The sequence below is a fragment of the Coenobita brevimanus genome, chromosome 71, assembly GCF_032717465.1.
Source record: "Coenobita brevimanus isolate Jiangsu-jjx chromosome 71, ASM3271746v2, whole genome shotgun sequence".
In the NCBI taxonomy this organism is placed as follows: domain Eukaryota; kingdom Metazoa; phylum Arthropoda; class Malacostraca; order Decapoda; family Coenobitidae; genus Coenobita; species Coenobita brevimanus.
The window spans coordinates 25,227,119-25,238,790 of NC_137024.1; the positions used below are offsets into that span (position 1 = coordinate 25,227,119).

General features: G+C 40.6%; 1 protein-coding gene across 1 annotated transcript in view; it reads right to left on the minus strand.

Annotated features, from left to right (window-relative positions):
- LOC145406708 (transforming growth factor-beta-induced protein ig-h3-like) overlaps positions 1-11,672 on the minus strand; it is a 36,386-nt gene that overhangs the window by 23,373 nt on the left and 1,341 nt on the right. Inside the window, exons 3-6 of the mRNA XM_080277809.1 lie at positions 9,186-9,316; positions 7,892-8,086; positions 7,367-7,531; positions 4,213-4,344 (exon numbers count right to left, since the gene is read on the minus strand). Coding sequence (XP_080133935.1) covers positions 4,213-4,344; positions 7,367-7,531; positions 7,892-8,086; positions 9,186-9,316 — 623 coding nt within the window. The remainder of the gene's footprint in view (positions 1-4,212; positions 4,345-7,366; positions 7,532-7,891; positions 8,087-9,185; positions 9,317-11,672) is intronic.

The following is an 11,672-nucleotide window of genomic DNA, read 5'->3' on the forward strand; positions in this document are numbered from 1 at the left end:
TCTACAACAGCGGCTATAGAACGACCAGACAGGAAGCTAGCGATGAAGGCACAGATAGAAGGATAGACACCGTAGGAGGGCAGTTTGGAAATTAAAGATTTATGCCAGACTCGATCGAAAGCCTTTGAGATGTCAAGTGCAATGGCAAGCTTTCGCCAAAGTCCCGAAAGGAGGATGACCAGGAGTCTGAAAGGTGTGTGAGAAGATCGCCAGTGGAGCGTCCCCTGACGGAACCCATACTGACGATCGGAAAGAAGGTTGTGATAGGAAAGATGCCTTAAAATTTTTCTATTAAGAATTGACTCGAGAAACTTTTGAAATACAGGACGTTAAAGCAATTGGACGATAGTTGAGGGTTAGCCATGGAGTGGTCACCTTTTGTTTTTGGGACTGGCTGAATGAGAGCAAACTTCCAGCAAGAAGGAAAGGTACAAGTTGACAGACAAAGGCGAAAGAGTTTGCCTAGGCAGGCTGTAAGCACAGAAGCACAGTTCTTGAGAACAACAGGAGGGACCCCATCAGGCCCATATGCCTTGTTAGTGCTGAGGCCAGTGATGGCAGAAAATACATCAACTGAAGAAATTTTAATGTCAGCCATTACCTAATTGTATCTTTACAGGAATGAGTCAAGCTCGTACTGTCCCGTGTCTTAGACCATATTTATCGTACATATCCTTAAATTTGTGAATTGTTTTGGCACACACTATTTCATTCGGTAGTGCATTCCATTGATCAATTGCTCTGTTTGGGAAACTGAATTTCCTTACGTCTTTATCACCTCTCTTCTTATGCAGTTTTTTGCTGTGTCCTCTTGCTGATGCTTCTCCATATGTTAAGTAATCATTTATGTCTATTTTGTCCTTTCCTGATATGCACTTATATAGCATTATCATGTCACCTCTTTTCCTTCTCTCCTGTAGTGTTGGTAGATTCAGTTTATTTAGTCTTTCTTTGTAGCTTAGGTCCCTTAAGCTTGGTATCCATCTTGTAGCGGCCCTTTGAACTTTTTCAATCTTGTCTATGTGCTTTTTGAGATCAGGACTCCAGACTACTGATGCATATTCCAGGGTTGGTCTAATGAATGATGTTATTATCCTTCTTAGCATGTCTTCATGTATGTGAATGCTATTCTCATATTTGCAAGCAGTGTATACATGTTCCATACCTTCTCGCTGATGTGGTCAGCTGGAGATGTCTGTTATTGATAATCACACCTAGGTCTTTCTCTCTTTCTGATGTATATAGGGTTTTATTTCCTAACTTATTTTCCCAATCAGGTCTTTTTCCACTTTTACCAAACTTGATTACATGACACTTGTCGACATTGAATTCCATTTGCCATGTACTACTCCATTCATGAAGTTTATTTAATTCTTCTTGTAGCTCTTTACAAGAGTCTGTGTTAGTAATTCTCCTTTGTATTTTTGCATCATCTGCAAACATATTCAGATAGCTCTCATTTCCAGTGTTACTGTTTATATCATTTATATACACTAAAAACATGATTGGTGCCAGCACTGAACCCTGTGGTACTCCACTAGTCACTTCTTTCCATGATGAGTAGTTTCCTCTTAGTACTGTCCTCATTTCTCTTTTTATGAGAAAGTCTTGCATCCAACAAAACAGTTTGCCTCGAATTCCTCCTTGATGGTACAGTTTCCATAAAAGTCTTTGGTGTGGTACTGTGTCAAAAGCTTTCTTGAAATCTAAATAGATACTGTCCACCCATCCTTCCCTTTCCTGTATTGTGTTTGTTACTCCGTCATAGTAGCTCAACAGATTAGTAACACATGATTTTCCTTTTCTGAAACCAAACTGTCCTTCTGTTATCATATTGTGTTCTTCTAGATGATTTACCCAAGCTTTTCTTATAAGTTTTTCTAATACTTTGCTTACAACACTGGTCAGTGATACTGGTCGGTAGTTGAGTGGATTCTGTCTATTTCCTTTCTTGAATAAGGGGACAATATTTGCTTTTTTCCAAATATCAGGTAGTTTACCTTGACTCAAGGATTTCTTGAAAATTAAAAATAATGGTTTACATAACTCCTTTGCACATTCTCGTAATAACCAACATGAAATTTCATCAGGACCACTTGCTTTTCCTCTGTCTAATCTACTTAACTCCTCCTGTATTACTTTTTCTGCTATTTGTATATCTGGTAGTATGTGTGGACATGCGTGTTCCACATAGTCCCTCTCAAAATTTTTTTCTTCTGTAAAAACTAATTGGAAATTCTTATTTAGTGCTTCACAAATATACTTTCTCTTGTGTGTAAGTGATTCCCTGTCCGTAATGGATTGTTTTTTATCTTTTACTTTATTTTTGGTTCTGTTATTTCTGTATTACAGGTTTGGTTGATCACTTCTTTTATTGATTATTTGCTACTCAAACTGTTTTTGGGCTTCCTCCTTATTCTTGTATAGTCATTTCTTGCCTGTTTGTAATTATTGTAAGCCCTTTCACTATTGTGTCTTCTGTATCTATTCCACAACAAATCTCTTTCTTTTGATTTTTTACATTCTGTATTGAACCATTTCTGTATTTTCTTATCTGCTTCTTTGTGCTGTGGGATTTACTTCTGGACTCCTATTTCATAAAATTCACAGAATTTTTTATATACAGCATTTAAATCTTGTCCTCTATGCTCATTTTCCCAATCAACTTCTAAGAAATACTTCTTTAGGTCTTGATAATTTCCTTTTTTATAGTTTAGGCTCTTTTTGTAACTATCATTGCTGTTTACTATGTCATATGCTATCCTGAAGTTATAGTTTAGTACTGCATGATCGCTTTTGCCGAGTGGAGGGTGATATATTAAACTATCAATATCATTTTCTTGCCTTGTAAATATTAGATCTAGCACTGAAGGTACATCAAGTCCTCTTTTTCTAGTGGTTTCCCTCACATGTTGCGTTAAGAAAAACTCTTGTACGAGATCCAGGAGCTTTTGGTCCCAGCAGCTTTCTTGGCTATTTATATCTAGATAGAAACCAATTTATATTTGTATTGAAGTCCCCAGTTAGTATAATTCAGATTTATCCAGATTTCTCTTCCATTTTATGTAGCAATGATCTTACACTCTGAATTGTACTCTCTGCCAGGTCCTCATATTCGTCTTTTTCCCATGTGTTTGATATGGGTGGCATGTACAAATTGGCTACAATTACTTTACCTTCAGATGTGTCGATCTCTACTGCAATCAGTTCTACTTGTGATGGTATATCTAGTTTTATTTCCTTGACTTTTAGATTTTTCTTAGTTAATATTATAATTCCTCCTGTGTGTGTGTGTGTGTGTGTGTGTGTGTGTGTGTGTGTGTGTGTGTGTGTGTGTGTGTGTGCTACGAGTTATAGGCAGATAACGCGAGGCACTGTGCTAAGTTTTTATTGACTCAGGCTCCACCTTCTTCAACAAATACGCACTTCACGCCTTTGTCCATTACACCCACCGCTCTGCCTCGCCCTGTGACGGGATGCATGGACAAAGCATGGTGAAGAGTAAATTTTAATGATATTTTTGTTCGAATTTCTTTAAAAGAGAGAGAAAAAAAATCAAAAGGATTCCCATGGGCTCCTTGAAAATCGACCAAGGGGTCCAAGGACCCCTCGTTGGGAACCACCAGTGTTCACAGTTTAAACATTATAAATAACCAACTCAGAGCTACAGCAAACCTGACAATTGCATCTAATCTAATCTAACCTAACCAACTCCAACAAAGCTAATCTGACATACTCTAGTTTAACGCAACTGGGGTGAGTTCGCCCACTAAAGTTGAACCAGGGAGCCTCCAATACCTGTCCTGCCCAAACTCATTTGTAATCTAACCTAATCAAGTTAATATAGCTTGTAGGTGAGGTACTTAAATACTGTACTAAAAGTAAGACGTTCATTAGGAGAGGTGGACAGCAAGCGTAGCTCTAGTTGGTACCTTCCTGGAAAGAAGGTAGGCTACGTGTGATTTAAGTAATTTGTCTTTAAATATTTAAGAAATGCCCAATATTTGTGGTAATCTCTGAAACATGGCAAGTAACCTGTGGAGGACCCATTCCGAGAGGCAATTTGGAAGACCTGCGCTCCTGTTTTTTTCTGCTACAGCCAATTTTCCTCTGGAGACCTGTTATAGTCAAATGTTAGATACCACTGACTAGAGTGACACAACAAACCTGACGCACGAACCAGTCCGTAAATGACACACATACAGTACCTACGAGGGCTGATCGGTACTTCGGGTCGTAGGTGATGGAGTCCAGGTAGTGTTTGGGCAGGCGGTCAAAGGCATCGTTGGTGGGTGCCAGCAGGGTCAGTGGCCCTCCCTCTCGCAGCAGGTCCAGCAGGTCTGACTGTACAGTAAGACAGTACAACATTAGGTTTGCTTTTATTTTAATTTTCCTTTACCTTTTCCACATGTGTGTGGCGCTGAAGGGGACCCTACACGTGGTGGAGCTGTGACCCTGGATGGAGCCAAGACCCAATCCTCCCCATATTTCCCAGCACCAAGCCGTGGGAAGGACCCTCTTCCGACCCCGGCAAAGGATTGGCTACCGTACGGGAGCACAGGTTCTGTGCAATATACTGTACCAATTGGACGGTCTTACAGAAGCAGTTGCTTACCTGTGGTCGACGGGTCTCCTCGGGCAGAATGACTGGGTTAAAGCAAGAAAAGAAAATCCAATCGCCTGACCTTCAGCACTCAAACCGTTTTTAATTGATTTGGGCCGAACTTGGTGGAGGGACCGAGATCAGACAAGGATGAAGAGATTCAATTTTGAGACCAATAGGCCAAAGGTCAAGGTCACATGACGAACTGACACGCAAACAGCTTCTATCCAATTTGACCCAAATTTGGTGGAAAGGCTGAAGGTCAGGCGAGGATGTAGAAATTCGATTTTGAGAACCACCGGTCAAAGGTCAAGGTTACAGGACAAAGTTAAATGTTTGGCCTTTAGACCAGTTACAGGGCGAGGGTACTGTACTCTGGGTGCTTCATGTTGTTGCTGGTAAGTATTAGGTCCACAGTAAACGACAGAAGAATGGCCTACTAACGTTCCATTGATAGCTATACATCTGATATGGCAGATTACTCAATGTACAGCACCACCTGCATGAAAAACTGTGTGACATGGAACACGTCCCTGATATATATAAAGGAGCGTCTGTTGAAGGATGGACGGTGGTCAGTGACGCTGGTGTGGTGGTATGAGATGGTGGTCAAGGTGAGAGTCCTGTACAACACAATACTCATTTTTTTTCCTCTAAGGTGACTGAGGGTTGTTAGTTACATTTGCCGCCATGGGCATAGGCCAGTCATTTTCTCTTGAAAGTTTTGATTGTATGAAAAGCAGAGATCACTGGAAACGGAAGACTGAGACAGATGTTAATAACAATTATTTTAAAATGTGACAAAAAAAAAAAAAAATGAATAAAGTGGAATGCAAATGGAAAGAAGGAAATGAGGATGACCATGTAGGATAGAGAAAACTGGATGATGTAAGAGAAGTATCTACACCAATGTGTGTGTGTGTGTGTGTGTGTGTGTGTGTGTGTGTGTGTGTGTGTGTGTGTGTGTGTGTGTGTTCTGCTTTTTGCTGTACATCAGATTAAACAACGTTGATATAAGATATGGATAAACGACAGACAAGATGTAGACAAAGAAAACACCAATTTGTGGCCATAACACTGAAACGTCTAATAACTGTTCATTATCTTGTGTTGGCCACACCACCAGCACCATATCACCCACTTCATGACATCATCACCATCCTAACACAGCTTCCCAGCAACAAATGGGGTAAGTAGGACCCACAGACAGGGAAAGGCAAGCATAATATTGGGAGAAATATCAACCTATCGCCCAGTACGATAAGCCTTACATTCACTCACCCATCATTTAAGCCTGTAATATTCTCTGCCCCATCGTGATAATATATGGTCCACACATAAAAAGCTTTTTTAATTAGTTTATTCTTTCACCACATGTGGGGTAGAGGCCATCTCCCTGACTGATATATATATATATATATATATATATATATATATATATATATATATATATATATATATATATATATATATATATATGTGTGTGTGTGTGTATGTATGTAATAACGAATAAACAAACAGGTTCAACCATTATCACATACACATCTTCAAATACTTCGTTCATTCATTTCTCTTCTGCCTCAGTGCTTTACCTTCTGCCGGACAGAGTCCGGCGAGGTATTGTTTTTGGTATAGCTTCTCTGTTTGTGTGTTTGTTTGTTTCTTTGTTTGTTAGCATCACTGCCGAAAAACAGTAGAATGAATTTACATGAAACATTCACGATATGTGAGCACTGGTCCCAAAAGAAAGTGATTAAGTTTGGGGGTAATCGAGTGACCTTGAAAGGTCAAAATCAAGGTCACGGATTTTCAGAGGGCTGTAACTTGAAAACGATTGAAGATAGAGATATTTACTATTAGGACCATTCGGGAACTCGTAATATGGGCTTACATTTGGCACGAAGACCTTTGACCCTGAATGACCATGAAAGGTCAAACTCAAGGTCACGGATATTCAGGGGGCTGTAACTCGAAACTCGTTGAAGATAGAGATATTTACTATTACCAAGATATAGGAAGTCTCATATGGGCTTTCATTTGGCAGCATGACCTTTGACCTTGAGTGACCTTGAAAGGTCAAATGCAAGATCACGGATTTTCAGAGGGCATAACCTGAAAACATTTGCGCCATTACCTTAGACTTTACTTGTCCACTGACGCTAAACGGCAAATACGAGTCAGTATTTAACAGCAATAAAATAACTGCTGTAGGGCTAGGTTTGTTGTGCCTGACACCACTTGTTGCATACTTCACTTGCTTGCACACCCATTTAGTATATCTAATCATCTTCGTCTTCCACGCCTCTTTCCGCCCACAGACTACCTATATATACAGTAGTTTCCATAATTATTTTCACAGCTATTGTCTCTGTAGCCATCACCCTACTCTCGTCCATCCTCTCAACAGGCTTCCATACTACATATCTTTCATAAATATCTATATATTAATTTTCAACCTATCCAACACATGCAACCGCCAGCCTGAACAGTTCCGTATCCACTGGTCTCACTCGTAGATTCACGTTTACGTCGTGCCAGAGTTTCAGACTCACTCATTAATAAATGCACTAGCATCATCAGCCAGTCCTCTTACATCATCTATATTGGCAGTGTTCACAAAACAACCCAGGTTCGTACTTGGGCCAAAGCACCGTTTTAACTGAGATTGTGTCGTATTATTGTAAGTAACTACAGTACCTGTACCACACCACTTCACAGCACCACACACACCCATACATTCCCCAGCTTATGTTATGAACTCACAAAGCCCATGATGGAAAACAGAGACGTGAGGCGAGGGTGTGCAGACAGCAGAGCGGCGAGGGTGGCGGTGTATGCCGGTGGCATGGGCCGGGGCAGGATGTGCAGAACACCATCACGTGCAGGCAGGTCAACCTCAGATACCGGCACACAGTTGAACAGCACCATCTGAGGCACAACACCACTTGGTTGCCACAACACCAGTTAAGGGATGAAGTACAGGAATATAGGAACCACACTACCATTGAATAGACTGCATTTATTCATCATTTCATATTTTTTTGATCCATCAGGAGCTAGGGCACTCTGTTCAGACATTGAAGGCAAGAGCGGCCAGTCCCTAACCCTTGAGTTGCATTATGTGAGCAAAAAGATCCCTCTGATGCCAACCCTTCTCTGCTACATTCGGGAGACACAAGAGTTGTTAAGAGAATGAAAATTGGGTTAGGAGATTAACTACTGGAATGGGGCCTTGGTTCCTCATGCTCCACAATGGGTTATACAGAAGTAGGTATTACTGTGCTGTACCTTGTTGTGCAGCCTGGTGACGGTAATGGTGTGGTGCTGGTACAATGATGGGAGTCGCTGTCCATGGTGCAGCTGCCGAATGTACCAGCGTCGGGGCAGGGTGTGGTACAGCACCAGGGCAGACACGGTCACGCCCTCCCATCCCACCACACGGTTTAACTCGGAGTTTGTCCTCTCCTCTGCCTCCCTGAACCCCTTCGACAGTGTCAGTGGTAAGCTCTACACTCATAAGCCTTGTTGTACTTACAAAATACGGCTATACCTATAGGAGCAACTACTTTGTGATGTAGGGTTGTTATTACTATTATTAATTATTATTATTATTATTATTATTATTATTGTTATTGTTATTATTATTATTATTATTATTATTATTATGATTATTATCATTAGTTGGTCATAAAGGAAAATATTCTGGTCATGTCCATTTCGTGCATGTAGTACAGTGCAAGGTGGCTGTATCGGGCTGGGCTGCCACTACCACCCTGCGCCTGTGCTGTAGACAACTCCATATATCATGACACAACAGAAGAGGATGTTGTACCTGCAGCTTCCATCCTTCTGTGGTTAATGTCCACAAAGGAATCCGAGATTGCTACTGCATATTTCCCTACTGTATGTTAATGTTGGAAACTTCGTTTAGATGATGATTATAATAATGATGATGATGATGATGATGATGATGATGACCAGATTACTTGTCATAATGGGTAATTCAGTTAACAGCTGAGCACTGAAAATCAACACTGCTTACACAGTAGATTAAAAGCAATAGGAAAGTAAGATGAATAGCCGACGAAGTGAACAGTGTAGGTGAGCAGTGAAGGGAGAAAGAGTGGGAGGGCGAAATAAAAAGCGTGAGAAAGAAAGGGTAAGTGTGCTAAGTGAATGGAGAAAAGAATGAATGCGTGACGTGATGAAAAAAAAAATGTGAATATACGAGGTTAGTAAGAAAGCGTGTAAGTGTGAGGGAAGGAGGAAAATTGTGAAAATGTGAAGGTGGAGGAAGTATGAATGAGGTGAAGGAAGAAATGAGAGATAAACGTGAGTACGTACAGTATGAATGAAGCAAAAAGTGAAAATGGGGTGAAGGAAGAAAGTGTAAGTGTGATGTGGAAGGGAGAGGATTGAGTGTGAGGATGGGGAATACAGTGTAAGAGTGTGCAGGGGATGAGAAAAATGTGACAGTGTGAGATGAAGGGAGAAAATGTGGGAGTTAGGGGGGAAAAAAACGTGATGTCAGGAAGAAAGTGTGGGAGTGTGAGGTGATGGGCAGTGGTGGGGAGGCGTGTACCTGGTCGTGTGGCAGTAGGATGGTGATGGCTGATGGGAAGGCAGCGAGGGTGTATGGCGGCAGGAGGTGCAGGAACATATCACAGCAGCCCAACACACGCCCTACACTTAACACGTCAACCACCTCCTTCACTGCAACACAACACAACACAACCATCACACAACACTGTCATGATTTACCGTCAACAACAGTACTGTGTCATAAGGCTGTCACACACCAGAAGCTACACGAGCCACGCTAAGTACGTGTGCTACGTATCTCTCTCCTGCAGTTGAGCTGATTTACTGACGCAAGCCACACTAGGAGCTACGATGCGTACGTAGATTACATTCTGATGTGAGTTACCTTACTGCAAATACCCAAAGCATTTCAAACACACGTGCACACTTACTTTAGCGTGGTATGCTTGTCTTTTGGTTTGAAACAGCCTGTATCATTATCATCGTCATCATTATCATCATCACAGCAGGCCAACACACGGCCAGGACTGAACACGTCAACCTCTTCCCTCCCTGCAACACACCCCAGCCAACACACAGCAGCCGCCTTCACTAATTTAAGGTTTATCAGCAGCCGCAACATAGCTTGTTTTTGTGGATGGGGAGTTGTATAGCATTTTAAAAATCTCTTTCGGGACATGAATCATAGATGAAAGTTTCAAATACACTCCTCCTCAGGCCAGAGTTAAAAGGTTGGTTGCATCACTATAATCTGTTAGCTACTTGACCTAAAACTGCCGTGTCTCTTTTTTAATACTGGACTGTAACAAGATTTTATCCTTATAATACAATGATAGTCACACAAAAATGTTAAGGGAATGATGTAGAACCGAAGCTTTGTCTTTTTCTTCAAAATGACGAAAATATTCAAGTTAAGGTGGACAACTAAAGAAGTGAAGAGTGAGGTCAACACTTCACATCATACCACCAGGAAACAGTTTATAAGGATTGTTAAGATGTAAGGACGGAAAAAGTGCAGAAAAAGAAGATGAATAAAGCACAGAAACAAAACAGCATTTGGGATGAGAGGAGACTCAGAGTTTAAAATCCATTACTTCATTCAATGCTGTACGTTTGCAGCGGTTGCAATATAGCACTGGGTATAAAACTGAGTCTCTTCTTATCCCAAATGCTGTCTTGCTTCTGTGCTTTATTTACCTATTGTTCCTGCACTCTTTCCATTCCTACATCTTACAAGCAAGGTGAGAATATTTTTACCAGCCGCCTTAGCGAAGCTGGTATTGTTTTCAGTTTGTCTGTCTGTGGGTCTATTAGCACGATAATTTCGCAACCGTTCAAGATATCATCACAAAAATTTGCAGGTGTGTGTAACAGAAAAAAAAATCGATCACGAGTTCGAAATTGGTGAAAGTAGGTCAAGGTCTGTGTGTCTGTTAGCACGATAACTTCGCAACCGCTCAAGACATCATCACAAACTTTTACAGGTGTGTAACAGGGATGAAAATCTCCTTCGAGTTCGAAACTGATGAACGTAAGTCAAGGTCAGGCTCATATTCCGAGCAATGCTAGATGTGTATCGGCTCACGGCTGGTGTTATTCTCCCCTCTGGACAGCCTGTAGTTTGTTCTAGTTTATGACCACTTTATGGTAGCTAGTTACTAAGTACATACTAGCTGTACTATCAAACGACTTTTAACTGTATGATAATCGCTACTGTGATTACTGATACAGCATAAGTAAAATGATTACGTGGAATGGGTCAACTCGAATCCATGGAGTTTTACACATTCTAAGAAGAGATGTGTGTTAGAGAACGCGTCTAGAATGTTACTCGTGAACAGTAGAACGAATGCTGTTCTGAATTATGAAAAGAGATGTATCAGTCGTTAAAAAACGTTTTGCTCTGTAACACGCTCGTGTACGTCTTTGCTTTTTAGTTATGACTGACGGAGAAAGAAAAACATCAAAATAATATTTCTGCAACCCCATTTCTCGTCTCCAACGAAGGTTAGCGGGCTTTGCAAGTAGCTTTGGACCTAATTAGCAAAGGTCATTTATAAAAAAACGTATGGTTAAAGCTGGGTTTCTCGAATGTTTTGGTGCACACGCCCCTGTACCTACTGCGATTACTGATGTGTTTAGACGACGAAGCCGTCAGAGGAACATGTACAAAATACGCCTTCAGAGGACATTAGTCTGGATCAAAATTGGACTGACGTCCTATGGACCGCCACTGGTTTGTTGGATTTGTGAATGTCAAGGATCAGTTATGTTACATACATACATACACACACATGCATACATACATAAAGAAATACAGACGACGTCAGTAGCACAGTTAATACTGCATTGACTGACAGCATTTATATATATATATATATATATATATATATATATATATATATATATATATATATATATATATATATATATATATATATATATATATATATATATATATATATCCTAACAACATCCTGCATACAAATTTCTCATTTACTACTTCACGTAACCATTATAAATTTCA